The sequence below is a fragment of the Plutella xylostella genome, chromosome 21 (assembly GCF_932276165.1).
Source record: "Plutella xylostella chromosome 21, ilPluXylo3.1, whole genome shotgun sequence".
Taxonomy (NCBI): Eukaryota; Metazoa; Arthropoda; class Insecta; order Lepidoptera; family Plutellidae; genus Plutella; species Plutella xylostella.
The window spans coordinates 6,574,706-6,597,865 of NC_064001.1; the positions used below are offsets into that span (position 1 = coordinate 6,574,706).

At 39.4% G+C, this 23,160-nt stretch overlaps 1 protein-coding gene across 1 annotated transcript; it reads right to left on the reverse strand.

Moving 5' to 3' along the window:
- Positions 1–20,603: 20,603 nt before the first annotated feature.
- Positions 20,604–22,172, reverse strand: LOC119693108 (forkhead box protein L2). The gene has a single exon (XM_038115538.2). It carries the CDS (start codon positions 22,061–22,063, stop codon positions 21,119–21,121), a length of 945 nt encoding a protein of 314 aa, XP_037971466.2. The 5' UTR covers positions 22,064–22,172; the 3' UTR covers positions 20,604–21,118.
- Between the last annotated feature and the right edge of the window lie 988 nt (positions 22,173–23,160).

Below are 23,160 nucleotides of genomic sequence, written 5' to 3' on the forward strand. Positions count from 1 at the left end.
ACGAGAGCATCAGATACTTTCGGCACATGCTAGAGGCCAGGCACTTCACCATCTATACTGACCACAAGCCGCTGTGTTTCGCTTTCCACGAACGGAAGCGTAACTGTTCGCCACGTCAGTATAGACACCTGGACTTTATATCTCAGTTCACCACCGATATCCAGCACATTGCTGGCAAGGATAACGTGGTGGCTGACACGCTCTCTCGTGTTGAGGAGCTACACAGTCCAGTCAACGGTGAAGTATTAGCCGAATCCCAAGCTTCAGACATGGAGCTTATCCAGTTGCTGCAGGGTGAATCATCACTTCGGCTAGCAAAGGTACCAATTCCTGGGTGTCGTACTGAATTGTACTGTGATATCAGCACACCGACCCCCAGGCCATTCGTACCTAAGCCTTTGCGCAGGGCCATTTTCGACTGCCTACACTCGATGAGTCACCCTGGAGCCAATGCTAGTGCCAAACTTGTAGCACAGCGCTACGTTTGGCCACTGATGAGGAAAGACTGCCGCGAATGGGCTAAGGCATGTCTAGACTGTCAGCGTTGCAAGGTTACCCGACATGTGTCCGCGCCTTTGGGCACACTTGACGTACCTGCAACGCGATTTAGACATGTCCATATAGACCTCATCGGCCCTCTTCCTCCTTCCAATGGATTCCGGTACTGCTTGACAGCCGTCGATCGCTTCACGCGATGGCCGGAAGCTGTCCCAATTACCGATATCACAGCGGAATCAGTGGCTAAAGCGCTTCTAGCTTGCTGGATGTCCAGGTACGGCTGCCCAACCTCCATCGTTACCGATAGGGGCCGGCAGTTTGAGTCTGCCCTCTTCCAGCACCTGTCCAAGTTTGTCGGATTCCAGCACCGAAGGACCACCGCTTATCATCCGCAGTGCAACGGGTTGGTGGAGCGTTTTCACCGGCAGCTCAAGGCTGCAATCATGTGCCACGCTGACACCACCTGGACCGAGTCGCTCCCGCTCGTTTTACTCGGCATCAGGAGTGCCTTCAAGGAAGACCTCCAGAGTTCCTCTGCCGAGCTGCTGTATGGCGAACCATTACGCCTGCCGGGTGAGTTTTTCAACTCCACAGCCATCGGTCATACGACCGACGTGACTGAGTTTTCCACCCGTCTCAAGTCATTCGCCAACAAATTGCGACCAACTCCAACTTCGCACCACGTCAATCACAAGACCTTCGTTTTTAAGGATCTCGCCACTTGCAGCCACGTATTCCTTCGAGAAGACGCGCTGCGAGGCTCACTCCAACCCGCATACACGGGCCCGCACAAAGTCTTGGAGCGCATCAGTGCCAAGGTTTTTAAGTTAGATGTCAAGGGCAAAGCCGTAACAGTATCTGTGGACCGCATAAAACCAGCCTACATACTGACGGACTCAGACACCCTTGACCAGCAACCTGACGTCACGCCTGCACCTGCACCTGACGTCACGCCTGCACCTGACGTCACACCTGCACCGGTACCTGACGTCACTCGTGCATCTCCACCTCAACCTCCCATTAAAACGACTCGTTCTGGGCGGAGAGTTCGGTTTCCCGATTTTTATCGCCCGTAACCCGGTCTCTGGAGGGGGGTGATGTGGCGTACTCACCACACATAAATATATTTATCATTATATTTAATTATTTAGCTATTAAAAATATTTACACTTACACTATACAAAATAAGAAATAAAATTATAATCTAAAAATATCTATTTATATACCTACACCTATATTATTATATGATACAAAACATTATCTATTTATATCATAATTACTTACACACAAATACACGACAAAATTATAACACCTTATTTTTGTTGTCAGTGGTTAAAAATGTGATACACACTTTGCCGTTTTTATTATGCGCTTACCCGCGAATTCTGTGCGCGCGAGCAAGCGCGCATCAGTCGCCAGTCGTGAACTACAACTCCGCGGCCATAACATTATTTGTTTGCGCTCTCCGCTGTTACGCGATTATCGACCATACGCCTTTGTGATAAAGACTATTGACTGTTTGTGTTTCGTGTAACTTATGTAATACTGTTCGTGTGATTTCTTCTTTCACTCCTTCTATTCTATATTTCTATATTTCCTGTGTGTGTTAGTGTGACGTTAATAAACTGTACATATTTTTGGAGTTCGGACTTTTAATTTATATCGTCGCACCTCAACATACCTAAACATAAATCCCTGCAAACCTACTATCAAACAGCCATAGTTTCACCCAAAAGTCTAATCAGACGTTTAGGCGGCGCTCACACGGCGTCCAAAAGGCAGCGGTGCATTAGTGCGCCCTGTAATCACGCCCTAATGCCGGCTAATCACACGAGCCGACTACCACTCACTTCACTAGACACACACACACACACAAACACACACACAGTGTAGCACTGGACAAATGGAGTTGAGTAATTAGACCAATATCAGGTAATCGGAATAGCTAATTTACCTAAAGCTGACCTGAACGGAATTAACTAGGTGTTAAATTAACCACGCAAGTGTGGCCTGAATCCATATACCTACTCCGATTCCGCAGTCAGTTTTGATGACGAATACATGAAAGGAGGTCCGCAACAACTAATAATGCATACAACTAATTATGTGACTGTAGTGCAGTTCTAATGCTTCTCACTTACACAGTTACCCCATAATAAACTCTTTATTAGTATTTCAGTACAGATGTTAATAAAATAGTTATATTGTTATTTTTAAACAGCATAGTCACAGGCTGCAAGTACAATTACTACGCAAGTCGTAGCACGGGAGTTGGCTACGGCGCGGCGTAGCGCTGGTTGCTACGGCACGGCGTAGCGAGTAGTTTCTTACAGAAAATAATTCAACGCGAGATAAACCTTTCATTGTTATTTATGTATTATTAATTAGTTATACAAAAAAAACTATCTGATATTAAAATGAAAAGATACGTAATTTATCAAAAATACAGCAATAATCTCAGAATTCTGGGTTTAAAATAGTACAATAACAGATGAATAACAGTAATTATACCTATCATCCCATTAAAATTCGTATTCAATAACAATGCATATCCAAAATATGTTACTAAACTGTTTCTATTGACGGCGCGGCGTCCTTGTTACACCGAGACCTCAATCTCAACAAAGCTAAGGATCATAATTATTACACAAACAATAACCCATTGTGGCCTTATAATAGGACAGGCGAAAAACATTCAATCGCCGCTGATTGAAAAGCAATTCAGAAATCAACGTTTGAAAAGGCGATCGTAGAACAAGCTTTGTTGTACAATAAAACGCTAGTCAAACTAATAATAATTGAAATGCAACGTTGCGTCAGCGGTGTCTCATTGAGAATAGGGGTACTATTCATCGCTTCATGAGTATAAAACAATCATTTGGACAGTTCAAAGCGCCGCGGCTTCGCAACGCAATGTTGACGCGGGGTCCAAGTTATACGCTAAATAAATAACACCACTCTGGCACCACATTGACTGTACATCTTATTATTATTCTTTGAAACAAATTCTGATAGCCACGGCCATGACGTATTCTTATGCGATAGCGAAAGGTTACCTTACATAGTACCAATGAACAAACCGAAGGCCCGATCCAGGTAAAGTATAAAATCCGCAAGTTTCTATTCATTTGAAGAACTTATCTCTACTTATTGCAGTTTTACACAAATATTATATCTGTACGCATTTACTTAATTCATAAAACAAAAGACGCTGACTTTTGTGTGTTGCCCATAGACTTAGTATATACTAGCGTGTTGCCGGACGCTTTCTTTCAACTATTACAATAGTATGCGAGAGACACCGAAAACGTTCGTAAATTCTTCTAATATTCGACCATCCAATCGCTGTAAGCTTGTTATTTGCACCACCCCGGCGCGGGTGCTGAGTCACTGCGCGGCTCCTTCTATCCACGTCTCACCACACCCCCGCGGCACCACGCGCCTCTTTGTAACACGCTTACAAGTTACAACACATTGTGTTGTGTACCTACGCAACAAGCCTCTTGTTCCTGAACACATACACTGCTGCATCAGCCTGTAACCGTCGTTGCTGGACATATGTCTCTCTCAAGAACCACAATACTCTGTCCTCGGTTTTTTTCATCCAGCCACTACAGGCCACCGTAAGGTCTTCAGCAGGGAGTACGGTGGCCCACGCTACGTTTGCCTGTTCGTGGTCTTCACTCGAGAACTCTTTTACCCCGCCGGTGAAATTGATTTTCCACATGCATTAGTGAAATTGATTCTTTTTCTCCTTTGTAGATACTTATTTATATGTCCACTTACTATTTTATGAACACCGAATAATAAAACCATTAGGTATGTAAGTAAACGTTATCAAAGCAACAAATTCAAAACACTACATTTCGGCATGAAGGAAAGACGTGCAATAATTGACGTAAATGTATGCCTTTGTTCGCACTGGCGAGGCGGGTTGCGGGAACGTATGTCTGTCAGGCTGCTGCTGCTATATGCTAGCTTCAACTAGTTTCATGCGAAATGCACAAAGCACTCGAACAACAAGAGCTGGCAAAGGCGAATGATACAAAGGAAGATTAAACTCTATTTACACACATATACTGGCTATTTGGCTTCATATATACAGGTATATAAGTACAAATGCAATATATGCTATACATACGGATTCGGCCAAAGGCTTGTTCTTCGCTTTCGTATTATCAGATATTTTATTTTGCTACCTCGGATATTCGTGAACCGTAAATTGGGATGTTGCTTGCGTATTCAAATACAGAGTGGAGCGAAGAGTAATATAATAGTTAATATTTTAATTAAAAGAAAGAATGTCGTGATTTGCCGTCGTTGGTGGGACGAGTCATAATCAGGAAATTAAAATATCTTAGGTAACTAGGTAGGAGGCACGAAAAAATCACAATTCACTCCTTTGTTTATGGACGCACCAGCATCATCCCAATTTGCAAGAATGGGAGAGCTTTCTCCCTCCTCCCGCGCCCCCTTAAGAAGGGCGTCGCTGTGTTTATGTAAAGTAGCCACATAGGAGCAAGTATGTGAAAACATTTCCACCCGCGGCCGCGCAAACAGTGACGTTGTTCCAATATTCACATTGCGTGGTGTTGTGTTACAATGTAGGTACAATAGAGGGAGAATAAATACTTAATACGTAGAATGTACTTAGAAATTGTACACGGGCCAGTACAGTTTTCACAAATAGTAATTTGGTACTTTCCCTGTTAAAAAGAATAGCAAGGCTTTTTACAATTAAAGGTATTATAATGTACTCACTTAACATTTTTATTGAGCTTTCCTGAAAACTTTAATATTTGCCAAATAACAAAGTAATTTCCGTCTTTCGCAACTAGTTCCCAGTTTCTGCCCTCGCACTTTCTTGGGGAGGCCTCGAGTGAGAATATTAGCATAGCGCTTGCCGGCGGCGGCTGCGTAACCTAATATACGTTTGTCACCCCCTACTACTCATACGTGCCTGGTACCAAGTTGGCACACTATTTTTTTTAACCGATGGCAAATCTGATATAAATAGGATGTATGTAGGTGTATGTATTATATGTAGGTGTATCTACAACTAAATCTAAAACTGAACACCTACATAGCATATAAGTTTCCAGTTTTTCTTATGATTGTTTGCATACAGTCACATCATTTTCTAAACATAAATGTACTCGTACGAGTAGAAAATATTCATTTTTGTGCTCCTTTACAGTGTCACACATAATACTTAGAAAAACTGCCACCGTTTCGTCTTTTGTTTTAACGGGACAACGATAAATAATTTTGGAGTGGCACCAACTATTTTCAAATCTCTTCAACTGAGCCAGCGCGGGTCAGGTCACCTCTTCAACTAAAAGAATGTGAAAGCAAACAGCGTATGTCAAGAGGAGATAAACATACACACAGAAAGAGCGATGATTGCTCGAGACCAGTAGAAATGAACCTGGTACTTGTGTGTAGTGGCTACTCGACTGGGCTATCGACTCTTCGAAGTAGTTCTACGTTGTATTGCAAACTCAAATGCGCGTGTAAATGATTTTAAATGAGTTTTGCCGTGTTTTCAACCATTCGGATTGACATGCGATTTTAAAATTATTAAGTACATATTGAAACGTGGAGAAGGGAAAGACTTCGCATAAAACATTACAAAAATCTATGTAATATCTTTAGGCTAGGAATTGTTCTTGGTTCGGTTGTGGGTTCTTTAGGACAGCCGAGCCGTATGAATAACAAAATCTAATGATTTGCTTAACTTATTTGTAAAACATTGTAGATTTGCTATCTAGCCCACCTTATAAAATACAGCTTCTAATATGTTAAGGTAGATAGCTACATAGATAGACCCACTCAGCACTTACCTACGTGGAGAACAGTGCGGGTCGCTGTTGACTCGACGTGAAACCGAACACCACGCTCTTCGTCTACTCACTAGGTATATTGTCACTGCTCTTTTGTTTTGGGCAACTTCAGTTGTGCTTACGAGCAAATGGGTCATAAAAAGTGGTTGGAACTTGTATGAAATATCATAATTTTATGCAATTGAAGATCTATTATATTAAGATATTCAGTAAAAATTCTCGGCATTGCCGGCATTTTGTACAAGGATTATAATTAACATTTATGGCATAAGGCTGTGTTACCAGTAGGTAAATTGTGAGTCACCGACTGAGTGGGCGGCGAGGCGTATTGGTTTAGTATGCCGAGTGATCACAGTTTGCTAGTTTTGCGCTCTCTCAACGAAATTTTCAGTAACACTGATGCGCGCCTATAGTGTGTAAACTACACTTACTAGGCCTAAAAGTGAAGGAGGTAAATTTCGTTACGGTATACAATAAGTTATTAAATGAGTAAAAAGGTTACCTTAAAATTATGGAAAATCAAACGTACGCAATACGTCCGGTCAACTCGTAAGCAAGTGGTCCAATCAGCGGCCGCTCAAGTGTGCGCGGGAGTCACTCAATAAACGTATTTATTTACATGTGTTTACCCGATGTGTTTCTAATGAGCCCTCTGTTTCACCGAGAATTAATACCCACTACCAGTCTTTTATATTCAAAACAAATAAATCTTCGACGAATAAATAAATAAAGTAGGTATTTTTCTACGGCTAGCGTTCGGATGGAATTTCCAAATATTTGTGGTAAAACTTTCCGACGTTAATGAGCTACCGTTATTGAGTAAGTTCAGTGCTTATGCCTTGCATCATATCGTAGAATAGGCTAAGTAGCTGGCTGTATGTAAGTTCATCTCTACGGCGACAAGAAGGGAAGAAGGGTAGGACATTTTACTGAAAGGTGAACTTATGTCATTTTTGAAATAAATACATCATTCATAGAATTTTACAAGGAATCTACGTTACAACCAATCCTTAATTTATTCTCATTCAACCTACCGACCCTAAAATAGCGGTGTCATAAGTTTGTCGTGTATACAGTCTATTCGATCGATCGAGAGATGTTTAAACGCTAATCCTTTAAAATGCGTATTGCGCCCATTTCTCTAAATTTACTATAAGCATCTACATATTTTGATAAATACCTTCATCAGAATTCGCCTAGAATAACAAAACATATTTGGTAACGCAAACATCACCCGTTCAATCAAAGCGATTTTGCTTCAACCAGAGTCAATATTTGCTCCAAATAAGTAAGAAAATAAAATTCATCTACACAATTGATAACAAAACATATTTGTAGGTAAATTACTTAGGTGAATTAAAAAAAAAAACTTAATTTATTGTTTCCCCCACTTAGATAGCTTGTTGCTAAAAGTAAAAATCTTGATCAAATAATTTCCATAATATAATAGATACTTACGGTACTTAGGTCATGTACTTTTACATCTTACAAAAACAAATGCGCAATGGTTTTTCATTAAATCATTATTTTATTAAGTAGCCATTTGTTCATTTCAATTGGACCCTCAATTATTATTCAAAAGTGACTAAGTACTAACACACATACGCAGTAACAAAATACTTTTATTCTTCTATGATAGTTTCCCCTCTATCCTATAACGTGCCTATAACAAATCAAACAAATCAAAATTCGTAAATAAAATCGAAACCCGCCGCGTCATCTAAACCAACTTCGATTTTCAAAATGATCTGCCGTGGACATTCCGACCAGAGTTTGCCTCCATTGTGCCTCCTCTAATGCAAACACTTGGACCAAATCATTCCGAGAAGTGTATTGTACCCTCTAGATTTCAATACCTCTCGCCGTAGGTGACGGTTGAAACGCATCCAGTTATATTATAATGTATTTATACTAACACGTGTGGGACGCTGTTGACATTTTCCTGTGAAGACAAATATTGCTCGGGTGATGGCGGAATGAGGATGCGCTTGGGTTGCGCGGCCTATTGCACGCTGTTGTTATTACGGCGGGCTTGTTTATTGTTGCCAATCAAATCTTATGAAATATTAAAGATATGGCTGCAAATTTGAGTTCTTAGGTTTAGGTAGGATGTTTATTTACTTACATTTTAATTTTGGATTATGAATTCGCAATATTGAGTCACTGAATATCACTACCCACGTAAGTAGTAGAATATTGTTGAAGAAACGACTAACTAAATACATACTAAATTGGCCTTAAAAACTGCTACGTTTCAGCGTACTAAACGTAACCATTTAGATTTCGTATTCTTAACCCGTTCGTTGTACGAGTATTTAAGGTGTATTCCACTGTATACCTACTGTCTGATATAAACGCCCATACTGGCACGACTCATGCCCACTTGTGGGTTCAAGAGGATTATAGCTCACAGCAATATCGAATAAAAAGTGATTGTATTTATATAAATAACAGCCGAAGCGCTATTCACAGCAGCGAAGCGATAGTAAAGCGTTACTCAGCTCCCATAGTCAAACAAATTTGGACTATTGTTGATAGACCATCAGCAGATCTTTCACCCGAGTGATCAATAATGATAAATTAATTGTTGAATGAACTAATTATTAGATTCGTAATGGCGCTATCATTATATTAGGACGTCTGGAATTATATTAGTATTTTAAGGTGCATTTAGAAATAATGGCGTTATGGAACTGCATTTGCTTTTAGATATTTATTTGGTACTTTAATTAACAAAGTAGATTGCGTCATTAAATACCTACGTACGTTATTTCTCAAACTATCTCCTGCTGCTCGGTGTAAAACCACTTCGTCGCCCTGAATAGTCGTCCATGTCTGTTGTCATAGAGGCTGTGTGGATATTTTACTATTTTTACTGATGATTTCGTTTTCAGGGTATTGTGCGCTGGTGGTCCCCTGTTGTTGGACAACACTCCACACTCTTCTGATATGGGTCCACGTAGTTAAGCATGTTTGGATTGTCTCCCTCAAGTGGTAAGAGGAATCAAGGTGTGAATGTAAACACGATGTTGCAAAAGAGTAACAAAAGTAAAATGAAATATGAGCAGACAGCTATGGTAAGTTTCATAGGATAGCGTTACATTCTTGGAAATTGAAAGGGTGTTAAACCTTACTTTTCACTTACTTAATAAATACATATTGTACTTTTTTTCTTAAACTTTTATTAGTACCTACCTTGGTTAACTACATGATTCATAATCGTATGTAACTGTAAACTATTAACATAATGACACCCCCTGGGCCAAGTCTCAGCACCTTTGGAAGAACACCCTTATAAAGAGCTCGAAATAAATAACAAAATAGGAATCTTGTCAAAAATCTAAACGTAACATTCCAGTTTTAGCCAGCTTTAGTGCTAATTTCTCCATTGTCGGTTATCTAACCGACACCGACAGGGATTGATTTATAAATTAAACGTTATCTCCATATAAAATTCATGACAGATGTGTCAAAAGTTAACCACTACTCCCTGGTTATGCTCTAACCGAGAATGGAGAAATTGGCACTTACCCCTAAAACCCTTTCGGTTGAAGTTCTTCAGGCAGCCGTCAGCGCTGTCAAGTCGTTGTCGGTCGTCCTGTCGGTCGTATTGTCGGTCGTTCTGTCGGCCGCTCAGTATGCGCGGCGGTGATCAATTTGCGAGGGCCGGCGGCATCTGTTGCAGACTTCCTCGACATCCGGGGGCTGCGCCCGATTGGACCACGGGGTTGGTCCTGCTTGAAAATGAATATCAGCATGAAACCAGTAAAGACCTATAATCCTCAACCTCAATCCTCTGCCTCAACTCCATAACCTTCGGTCTATGGAGTTGAGGCACCTTCGCACGTTATTTTCAGTCACAGGAAGCAAGACTGTTAGCAGCTTATTGTAATTAGTGCAAATTAGACAAGCCTTATAATAGAAAAAATTACATTTGCTGCGGACTAAATTCGTCAATCATACTGTATGCTTAGGTATTTAGAGTTACTTACATGGATACATTCTTCATTTAAGGTAAGTATTCCTATAAAGATCACGAAGAAAGTAAGTAAATATTGTAACAAGCAAGGGGTGAGTCTTTTAAACAAACGAGACCTTGGCGGGACCCGAGAGCGTGCCCCAAGCTACCCGCCACAATTAAATGTGTCCAATCCACCGACTTTCAATGCACCACGCATCAATGCACCGCGCGGTAATGTAGCGACGTTCTGTACTTTGTAGCGTAACAATTTGCTATTCTATCAGAGTAAATACTTACTTACGATTCTGTTATTAATTGGGAGTGTTTTGTTTGAGTCGCTGAGTTGTGAACGACTCGGAATAATGCGACATTTTGTTTTATTTTTGTGCTTTGGTATCTAAATAATTTGGGAATGATTGGTTTTTGTTATTTATTGAGTTGTATTAAAGTATCAGATTGTGTTATAATAACTTTATTTTCAGAAGAAGAAATCATGTAAAACCACTTTACTGTTACAAGTGTAAGCTTAGATCATGTATTCTGTACATTGTTTTTCTCAACTGTTAAGGGTCTGCAATAGGGAATCGAGGGTTGGCATTGTCATAGAATTATGTAGTAAATGATGCTCTACAGCCTTGAAAAAAATCACACAGGTAGTTGAAGAGTCTAGCTAGGTGCTGAATCATTCGAATTTAAGTAAATGATTATGGATAACTGTAAATTAATTTCAGAATATCAAGAAAAACCAGTCAATCACACTCCCGTATTGTAACAACTGTGTCGTAATTATTAAGAATTTTCATATGATTTTTATCATATTATAAAGTTAAAGGCTTCTACTAGGCGCTAAATACCTTGTTTTTTAATAAACACACACTTATTTTGTGTAAATTAATCCCAAACTTGAGCAATTTTTTTCTCTCAAATCTTCATACAAATATCTATGGCGGCTTTCTGTGTTATAAAATCATAAACACAAGTGACGTTTGACTCAGTTGGCCGCTGGCCTCCAAAGAAGGGTCACGTCGGTTTAGGCAGCACTGACAGCTCGCGATCTTATCGTGTACAGATACAAAATCACTGCACATTGGTTGTCATTGCACTTTTTCAACTTTTATGACACCAACATAATTTGATTTGAAATTGAGGAAGCATAATTCTTCCAGTATATTCAATACATTAAATTAAATTAGATAGTGTGCAATATTCTCGTGATATTACAGTCTCGTAAAGGTCTGATGAGGAGCAGGAATATAGCGAATGGATCTAAGTGATGACAATACGCACGAACATTAGGTTAGGGACCAAAAATACAGTCTCTTGGTGCTGGTTGAGGTATGGTCTCGTGAGGATCTGATGAGGGCAGTAACACGGTGGTGGCTCAATTTTATTTCAAAGATGTTAATAGCTAAAAGCATCGAGTTTGGGCTATTAAGTATGTTTTTCAGAGAGAGAGAAAGAGATTTTGTTTTTCCTCTGGATGTGTTAGGTTTACTGGGTTTACTAAGTTCATTCTGTTAATGGCATCAAGTTGTTATGTGTTCATAAGTAATAATTATTTATTAACAAAATGCTGTTGATTCTCCACGAAAATGTAAAAATAAAAATAAAATAAATAAAAATAAATTCGTAACGTAAAATTGTCAATGACGGAATTTCTTCTATAGACAGTAGCCACAAAAAAAAACAAACGATAGATGGCGTGATTTGAAGATAAAGATACATTTTTTCGACACATGGACAGCAACAACAAAAAAATACAGATTTAAAGAAAAGAAACACATACTTATACAAAACAACAAAGAAAAAAAAAGGATACACATCAAAATAACTGGAAAAAATATAAGCCCCAATTTACTTGTGTGGGACAGGGAGTACCATAATATTTTTTTTGGGGTACTCCCCATCTATGCGAAATATAAGCTTGATATCTTTACCCGTTTCTGAGAAAAAGGGCGGTGACAGACAGTCAGTCAGACAGACGGACAACAAAGAGATCCTATAACGGTTGCTTTTTTTCTTTTGACGTTCGAAACCCTAAAATTAAGTAAAAATATTATGCTGCCAAAAATGTACTTACAGGTATTGAAAAAGCGGTATATAAACAAATTATACCAGCAGAGGGTTCACCATTTAGCTGAATGTTACTTAGAAAACGGCCTTGAGTGGCGGTCAAGTTGGTCCCCGCCTGCGATACTTTCCATTAACATTGGGACTCGTTTTCATGTTTTTAGCGTACAGTCAGGTTTTTAGTTTTTTATAATTGTATTTTTTTATTTGTAACTTTTTAGTTGTTTTTATTTTATGAAATTTTACGTCGGTAGGTAGTTCATGATCATTTTTTATTTCAATAATTTTGGTGTTGTTATTTAAATACCTTCAATATGCATATTTTTGTAATGTGAAAATCAAGTCCTTTCATTTGATACCTTACACGGCAAAGTTGAATTATTATTTTTTCGATCATCACGTTATGTCCTCAAGAGGGTGCTATGGAACGTCACATAGCCTATAGCCATCGCGCCATCAATACGCTTCTAACAATACCTCATACATCAAAATCTATCAAGCCGTTTAGGCTACAGGAGGGAACAAAGAAACAGACAGACATACATATATACATACATACAATCAAAAAACATTACCCTCCTCCTTCGGCAGTCGGGTAAAAAAGAGTAAGACAGGGGGTCATTCTGAACTTTTGCTCTACGAGTTTTGGAAATTAACAAAAAAAAACCTTTTTCATAGAAACTTTGTTGGACATGTGACTTTTTACCATGGAAAACGAATATTTTTTTTCGCGAATTTGCAAATCTCGTAGAACAAAAGTTGTTCAGAATGACCCCTTGAGTCATCCCCTTTTGGCTTAGTATAGCCCTTTTGCGACACTATGTATTTACTTTGCTTTGTCGTCGGGGTTCAGTTGGCTGGAGGATGCCCGAAACTTATTATCTACACTTCAATACTTTTAGTTACCTTTCTACAAGTAAATACCACATTTGTTTGAGAAAGCTAATCGGGTTCCGAGTATAGAGTAAAGTGGCACCCCTATTAATTTCTACTCTTTCCTGGTGCCTACCAGTGTAAGTAAGAATTATACTTACTTACCCTAAAATCACCCAAAATGTACTTGAACATAATTGTCAATAAAGTTGGCGAGTAAAAGTTTATCGACCCACTGTGCAAACTTACATGTGTGCGTGTCACTGCGTGTGCTGTGTGAAGAGCATTGAAAACCCAAAATTTGCGCGGCACGTCACCCTGTACGGGCCCTTAAACAGTAAGTACTTACATAATATAATATACCTTACCTATGTACACACGGCAACGTTAAATGGTTGGCAGGGCACACTAACGCAGGTAGTGTATGTGTATGTCGGCGACGTCGACGTAATTATTTAGTTCTGGGCAAGCCACACACGGATATTGTAAGCATGTAGTTGTGCCAGTGACAATGATTCATTGTTTTTATGATATGAAGCAAAATTTTGCAAGGCATTGTAATAGATTGAATGGCTCAGTTGGTATGATACAAGACTTACATGAATCGGTATGGTGGTTCAAATCTCACTGAACTTACAATATTCCTTTTTTGTTTTTTTAATAAATTTAATTTATTTTTTAAGATGGTTAATAATAGTATTGTAGTATATACGAATAAAAGCAACACAGAAAGTAAATGAAACAAGTTATTAAGTGTTAAAATTACCAAATTTATTCTTGCCGTAACATAAACATTAAGAATGTTACGTTTTTGTTGTTTTTCGTTTTAAAACATAGTTGTAGTTTATATTAATAAGGAAAATTTCAGACAAGGATGGAGTGGCTGTTTTACTAAAGTAAATAGGCAAGTCATTAGTTATATGAATCAACATGTTAATTAGCTAGAAATAAGATAACTTATTCTCACCTCAGTAACAATAACATCATTAACACATTGGCTTACCCATAATTGTAAATAATGATAAGTATTTAACAAAATAACAAAAATTACTGAGCTAACCCCAATAACTATAATTTTCACCACTTTTTCGCCATAATATCTTACGTCCATCCTTGTCTGACTTTTCATCACTAAATATCACAACATTGTTGCACCAATCAAAGTTTAAAATAGTCAGTCGCAAAACGCACTCTGTTTCGACGATGCTGATCGGTTAGAGCAATTTTCTTCGCCGGCCTCCGACACCGCAACCCAGCAGCACGCAAGTGAACCCGTACGGATTGTAGGGATAGAGGATAGATTATGTGTTGTGGCCGTAGAACGGGTGCTGCAGAACGGATCAGCGCTATGTGCAGCTACGATTTCTCGATGGCGTGGTGATGCATCCGTATAGACGACTACTGTCTACATGTCCCGAATCTGCGTATCGGTGAACCCATATAAAATTGAACAGTTCTCCTCTGCAAACAAAAAAAAAACAAATACTTAGCATATACAAATACAAATATTCTAACAGTCAATTAAAATATTTGCAATTCTATGTTACTTACCGTTAAACGTCTTGCGATTTTTTAGGTTAGGCAGGCAACGAAAATATTTTTATCCCAAGCCTCGGCGTGACGTCACTCATATTATAAATATTTTGAACTTTGAAATTCAAAAAATATATTAAAACATAGAAATATTAAGAAATAAAAAAATACGGGTCATCTAAATTTGTGATATCTCGTCGAAAATAAAATAAAATCGGTGAGCATTTTATTTGAAATGTTGTCAATTGTAATATTTTGTTCATATAAATACAATTATCTCCGCCTTTTTGAACATGGTTAAGTTTAAGTTAAGACTTTCCATAGTGACTGCGAAGAGTAATTAATTAAATTGACAAATCACAAAGTGAATCACTATGCAGACGCAGAGGTGAATTGTCACTAAAACTAAAAACAAATTTCGTTTATTCATATTGTATGAGGGTAGAATGGTTTTAATTCTCAAATGAAGAACGAATCATATATTTTTGCCGAAGAGAAATAGTTGACAGCTATGCAGCTTGTAGTCATTTGTCAGTTTCAAATAAATTAATTTTACGTGACGTTCGGACCCGTTTAAATAACTCATAATTTGAATTAAGTAAAATAAAAATAAAAATAACCATCAGTGGACTCGAACTCACGACCTATGTTTCGTGAGTCTAACATTCTACCATTGAGCTACGAAGTATATAGGCACAAGCAGTGAAATTTTGCTACAGTTCAATTTTATAACTATTTAACTAACACTACCGGTTGATATTTTTATGTCACAGCTGGTATACGGGCGTTTGCCTACGCGCAAACTCGTTTGTGCTGTTGTGTGTGTGTGTGTGTGGTTTGTTACTGGTGTGTAAACCGATTTCTGCGTTTATGCACACATAGACAACGTTAGTGTGCACACATACACTACGTTAGTGTGCCCTGCCAACCATTTGACGTTGCCGTGTGTACCATCGAGTTAGCGAACTGCGGGCGACTGCTACTCTTCAGATTAAATCAATGATGATACGGAGTTTATTAGGTACCTAGTAGGCGGATAGCTTTTATTTAAATTTATGATTTAGAATAGTTTTTCTTTCAATTGCCCGAACTCATAATGGTACCTACATTGTTACCCAAGGGTTTCCCCGAGGTAAACACTGTGATTTTCTTTAAAATTGGCAATAAAAATTAAAAATATTTCTAATTTACCTTTTAATATTCTTAACTCCACCCTGTATGTGTATATCTGCCTCAAGAATTTTCAATGTACCTACAACACAGCTGTAGCTGTGAACAAGGTGTGATACCCATCGTATTCCTGGCGTGAAGACCAGCGGGGGGTCTCACCTCGTCCACTCACACTCTCCAGTGTTTGTTTTGATGATATTTGAAACTTTGAAACGGTTTTCAAGTGTGCAATTTTCTCTCTGTTTGTATACGGGCCGAGATAAGTGTTGTTGTGGGCATTAGTAAGAACGAAAGTAACATTTGGTTCTCAACTTGTAATGTTTCAGCTGTGAGTAATGGACTCTAATGGATGGAAAAAATATTTGCCAACCAAATTGTTGTATTATGTATTTAGTTTCTGACCAGATAAGCTTGCTACTGAAAATGATATAAGTAGGTAGGTATTTTAAGTTATTACACAAATCTACTGAAGTCTCAGTGGTCAGTTTAAGAGCGTGTTTATTCAGTAGGCCTGTGTTTGTTCAGTACAATAATGATGATGTAGCAATGTGATGCAATATTTTGTGATCTTAAGCAAATATTACTTGATATTTGTGAAATATGATCATGTTCAATAATATCATAGGATGTAGAAGTACCTACTTAGAAGATACGATAACCCATACGTTCATGAAATATACATATTCTATTGTTAATATAACTGATGCCCGCGAGCTTCTATCTCTAACGGCATCATAGAAATGTATCTATTCGGCTTTGTTATGTACCCAATGTGAACACATCTCTTTAGTAAAATATAAAAGGTAGATAAATACACGAACCAAAAGATAGTTCCTCGGAGGATTCTCCACTAAAAGAGTCCATTAGCCGCGCCTGAAAGTGATTCAGGAACAAAACCGTGCACTCCCGTGAATTGCCCACTTCCAAACCTAAACGCTCCCAATTCCGTCAAGTGCCGACTGACTTTTACCCCCACAATGAGTGAATGGCGCAAATTACCGACATCACTTGAAAGCGCCAGGCGAAGCGCGGCGGCTTTGTCCCGGTTTGCGCCCCAAAACAAACGACAACAATAAACATTAGAAGAAAATAACGTGGCCTGGTGTGAACAGAACGTGGAGTGACGGCGCCTCTCGCTGGGCACGCTGAATGCGCCACCCGCGGCCGTGTGTTGCAAATCAAAGATGACGATAATCATTTGCACATTTTATTCGTTTGACGTGATGCGATGCTTATAAATAAAATAAAAAATAAATTTAAATAAAATAATGATGAATATAGGTAATGAATTAATTAATATGATATTAAGCGTAGACAATTTTAATATAACAAATGAAAACCAAAATTACCTGTTCAACACCAATACCAACCTAAGCCAATAAAATACCAACATAGAAATAAAGACAAGAAACCGAAAGTAACCTAACGCTTACAACTATCGACTAGCAACCAATTTGGCGGTAACACTGGAATCACAAGTCGCCTTCGTATTTGGCCCACGTTCGTTAGCCCCCTCCCCCCGTCCCGCCCCGGGCGAGGGGCTATTAAGGTACATTTACATGCGTTTACCAGCGCAACTTGCCAAAGGCACACACTCATTCGATTACAGAACGACGCCGACCGGCGAATAGCCCCCCGAATGTAGTCGGCTTGATTAGTGCCGCGCCGGGGGCGGGGGTGGAGTGTTGTGTTTAATTGTTGGCGACGACGATTTTGTTGCTCAATGGTTCAGTCATTTGCATCGTAAGTTGCGTGTTGACGTGAGAATGAGATCGGATTCTTTGGACTACGAGGTAGATACGGCGTAGCTAGATGGTATGAATGGGCTAGGTCTGAAAAAATAGATGATAATTATATACTTAGTTTTAATTTAGCCAAAAGGTTTTTAAAGTTCAAAAGTATTACATATATTGTATGCTGCGTTCATTAGCAGGATCCTATATCATCACTGCGTTCACATAATTAGTAGTGATAGTGAGCCATTATACTATACACTTAATACTTAACACGTTTGAGTCCGTGTGCGTATATCTAAGAATGCCTAAGCCAATTATAATATACTAGGGAACTTGATCTATTAATTATCTGATTGTTAAGGCATAACAAATATGATAATATATTCACGTTTGAAAAAACGAACGAATGTATCATCACTATACCTAATCCAAAATATTCTACATTTCCTATCAGCAATCATGTTATCCTTCAACATGTGGGCAAATTTGTGGGTAAACTCTGAATAATAGACGAAGATAGGATTTAAAAATTACAAGGAAAATAAAAACATTTTAAATCCTTTCCAAATGTAAGTCGAGTCAGCTTCCGTTTAACGCCATCATTGTATAAGATCCCAATGGTTTCCAAATATTATTTATTAGGTAATGATTTTAACAGCTTACATAAATAGTACTAAACAAACAGATAGGTGTCGTAATATTGTTCTAAAGAATCTAACATAATAAAGCATCCTCGTGTATTCATGTATTGAGTATTGGAAACATCTACTTTATTAGTTAGATAAGTTTTCAATCCACTATTTTCAATGCCTATTTTTGGAGTTAATAAATGAATCATTTCCAAATGTGGAACTCTTCCTATTTCCCTCCTATCTTCTTCCCACACATCATTCACATCATAGCACATTTTACACGGAACAAGCAACAAAGATTGAGAACCTCTGCACCACTCGTGTTACGCCACAATTCCTTTGTCTCGTTCCACTAATCCTGGCTTATGCCCAATAACACTTTCTTACGAAACCCAGTGTGCCCAGGAAGTTGACGCATAGAGCCATCCCTTCACCCTTCGATCGATAAGTCCATGTTTGTAGTTCTTGTTCCCCGGATAATGCCTTTATGAAGGTGGTAAAGCGATAAGCAATTGTTAATGGGTTGTAGTGGAAATAAGAAATATTTGTACGCATTGTTTGTTTTATGAGTTTCCTTTCTTGGTTATGCAATAGTTAGAAATGTATTTGCTGTGGTAGTTTAGATTTGGTAGGCGTACTTTCCCAGTAATGAATACCAATAGGTACCACAATGTTGGCAAGATTAAAGCATAAAACACCAAGCATTTTTTTCTATTATCATTGTGTACTTATTGTTATATTAGGTACTCATAGTTTCTATAACAAATAAGTACCTAAAGTGGAATATGCTAAATTGTATATTGTACGCTACTATGCTAACTACCTGGTCTACATAATTATACCTATCTAATGTCAAATTGTATGCTATTCTCACGAATATTTCAAAATGCAATATCGATAGATACATCGTGAGAGTCCGCAATAATGCAAATATCCTTAAACCTGCTATTGTGGAAATCTAGATCAGATAGATATAAGTAGATATCGATCGTAATCCGTCACAAGAAAAATAATAAGTGCCCTTCCTCACCTACGTCAAATTGAGTTAATCCTTTCACATACAGAGATATATTAATGTAAAAAAATATTAATATCTCGATGATCTTGATCGTTTATTTAGGATCGCTACTTGTGTTACGTAAAAGTGGGAATAGATAGGTACACATCTAAGTAAGTGAATGAAATATTAAGTAGTATTTAGGTATTAAAGAAGTTTTTCTAAACGGTAAAGATGCCTTCTGCAACATCGAGGTACCTACATTTAACAGCGCATCAGGATATTACGAAGTAAAAATAAAAGTTTGCTGAAATTTTAAATTTAATGTTTAAAAAAATGAGGCAATTTGGTGTTGGTAAGTAGGTACTAAGGTATCTTGAAAGTATTAACCTACTTAACTGTAAACCTAGATATTTTTTATTTCGCCAATGTATTTTATTATGTGCTTTACACACACTTATTTTCATAAAAGATTTACCTACTTAAGATCAGTAGTTGTTCATAGGTATACTTAATACGGTAATACTACTGGAATAACATACAAACTTACAGGATGGCTCATCCGTAAAAGATAACGATAAAATGCATTCATTTTGGTATATCTGAATACATGGGTTCACACGAGAAACTTCCACTAATGCCACTTCCGAGTATTGCACCGTCAATAGCAGCTCACGATACCGATTTAATGAAATCCAGGTACACTTACTTAAAAGCTCATTAACGAAAAATATGTGTTTCTTAGTCACGGGACCGTGGGAAAAGAATAAGTACAGTACTTACTAATGCAGAAACTTGTTTTTTAAATCAAGATGACTTACTTATCACTTCTTTCAATATATGTTACTTTATTTTATCTTCTGGAATCTTGGTGTAGGTATAAATGTATTTTTAATTCTTATTGACCCTGTATGGGTGATTTTATGTACACCTAGGAATAGTTAGTTTATTAGGGTATTTGTTTTCTAAACACCAACAAATACTTAATACTAGACTACCAGTCAGATACACCTCATAAGGTATCAATCACAACACATTATCTCCAGTATGCGATTGATAAACGTGCGGCGGGATGAACATATATTTTAAAGAATATAATTTACTGGGCCTCAGACTGTATAATAGACGTCTGTGTTCTGGACCTATTTCTGTGTTAGGTACCTACTGATGTTATGATTTAAACCAAGCAATTATTAACTTTTAGAGCCTTTTTTTCTTTTGGAACTAAATCGTTGTTCTTATCTTATCTTAAATCATGGATGGTAAGATGAAAAATAAAATACAATTGGGTTTATATTTTAACTTCTATTTATTTATCGACTTTATAGACGTGTCTTTTGATATTGAATCATACTTAAGTAAATAGACAAACGTTAACATGTCACCGATAACAACATGGCATAGACACAAAATTATCACGAATATTATTTACAGATGCATAATAATTTACATTTTCTACACTCTTGGTCGCGTTCAGACTTTAATATTAATCGTCTATGTGTCACGTTTTCTACATAGTTACACAATAAAATTGAGTAGATAATTATATTAATATTTACAATAATTTACATCAAGTACTTTCACTTATTAAATCCTACTTGAGACATAACAGGGAAGAACACAAGAACTATCACAGCGCGCCTAACGAAGAGTTCAACGCGCGTGCACAGAAAGAAGCGCAGCTTTTAAAACATAGTTTGTGACGAGAACTGAAATATAGAACGAAACAGAAAATATGTACAGTATACTTATAGGAGTTCTAAGAAGGATTTACGCACAACTAACACTGGTGATGGGTGGTGTGCCTAGGTGTTGGGCGGGCTGTGCTGGTCGCGCGGCGGCGGCGGCGAGGCGGCGCGGCGGCGCAGCTGCTGCAGCAGCGCGGGCTCCAGCGGCCACCAGCCGCCCAGCAGCGGGTACGTGGCGGCCGGCGCCAGCACGCGGGCCCCCTCCCCCGCGCCCGCCCCGCGCTCCTCCGCGTCGCTCGCCACCACGTCGATGTCCTCCTCGGCCTCCTCCTCGCCGCTGCTGTCGCGCCGCAGCCGCTTGTCCGGCACGTCGTCCGGCGCCAGCAGCGACGCCACGTCGAACTGCCGCTTCCTGGCGACGCCGCCCGCCAGCCGCCCGCCGCCCCAGAACGGCAGCGGCGGCAGCGCCGTCGGCGGCGGCGACTGCGGCGGCGGCGACGGGGAGTCCTCGCCGTCGTCGTCCACCGCCAGGCCCATGTGCTTCCTCACTTTGCGTTGTGCTTTGCGTCTTCTGAAGTCACCCTTGCGAAAGTCCTCCACGTTGGCCGGGTGGATGGCCCAGTAGTGTCCCTTGCCGTTGGCCGAGCGGCCCGCCTTCACGAAGCAGTCGTTGAGGGACAGGTTGTGACGGATGGAGTTGCGCCAGCCGGGCCCGCGCGAGCGGAAGTACGGGTAGTTGTCGAGGATGTGCTGGTAGATGTCGGACAGCACGAGCTTGCGGTCGGGCGAGCTGAGGATGGCCATGGCGATGAGGCCGATGTAGCTGTGCTGCGGCTTAGGCTCCTCGGGCTGCAGCGCGCGCTGCTGCAGCAGCTGCATGGACAGCGCGAGGCGCGGGCCGTAGGGGCCGGGGTAGCACGGCGGCACGGTCGGCTGGTAGAAGCGCAGGCGCTCCACCACGGCGTAGTTGTAGAGCTGCAGGCGGTAGTGGTCGAGCGCGGACACGGGGCTGGGCGCGTCCTTGCCGAGCGGCCAGGCGGCGCCGTCGGCTCCGCTGCACATGGTGGCTGCGAGTGACTGCTCGCGGCGCGGGTCGGGGCGCGAGTGCGGGCGGGCCGGGCGAGCCGGCTCCGGCCAATCGCGGCGCTCCCGCACTCTTGTTGGTATACGTGTTTTTGTTTAGCGCAGCCCCACTCCGGCCTGCTCGCGACTCGCGCCCTGCCTTGAGGCTGTCAGGTACGGATAACAAATAATATTTTTTGTGGGGCTTTTTTTGTACTCCTGTTTTTTATTGCAATATTAGTAATATATTCATCTAGGCTGAACGTGTACGTATGTTTAAGTTTTTAATTTTATTCTGAATTAATTTTTAAACAAATACATTTTCAGCAGGATATTTTAAGATTCATTAGGGCAAGATTCAAGATTGCTTGCAATAGACGGTTTTTTCACTGATTCCATACTGTTACTAATTTAATTATGGCCTGCGTTATTAGTTAATTTCGACATTAAATCTATCTAGTCTCTTTCTGTCCGTATACTGTCAAAGCATGGCAGGAATAGGTACATTTAATGCCGACGTTAGCTTAAAGTTCCTTTGTGCAACTTAGTGTTAAGTCTAGAAAGGACATAAATAATTAAGTAGGTACATAATGAAGTGCCTCTAGCTTCACCTCATTAAGTATAAAGTAAGCATATAATTAAAAAATACTGAATTTCAGTTTACTTCATTAAAAGATACCTACCTCTTCACATATAATTAATGCATTTCCAGCGGTTACTACTTTACCTTTACTTATAATCCCTCACCAATAAGCCTACTAACAAGGTACATAGGTACTATCTTGGGTACTGTACAGTAATTAATGATCTGAAAATTAATAATAATTAAGAACTTATCCTTATTTTGCTGACTGTACCGGGTAAAACCGTTACAAATGACAACTTGGTTGCGAGTGCTTCCCTGTTATTTTAGAGATATCACAACACACAATAACACATTACTTCTCAGCTCTGAGTTAGACAGAGATGTAAGCATAAAAATACCCCAATCTTGTACTAGAAAGAGGGAGACCGCATAACGTGAAACAGTTTCACATATCAGCATCGAACTCAAACACCCTCACTCGGATACAGGCAATACTGTTCTCTATACCTGT

Bases quoted from the DNA above. Each gene is read 5' to 3' on its own strand.
- LOC119693108 (XM_038115538.2), bottom strand. From the start codon at position 22,063: ATGTGCAGCGGAGCCGACGGCGCCGCCTGGCCGCTCGGCAAGGACGCG.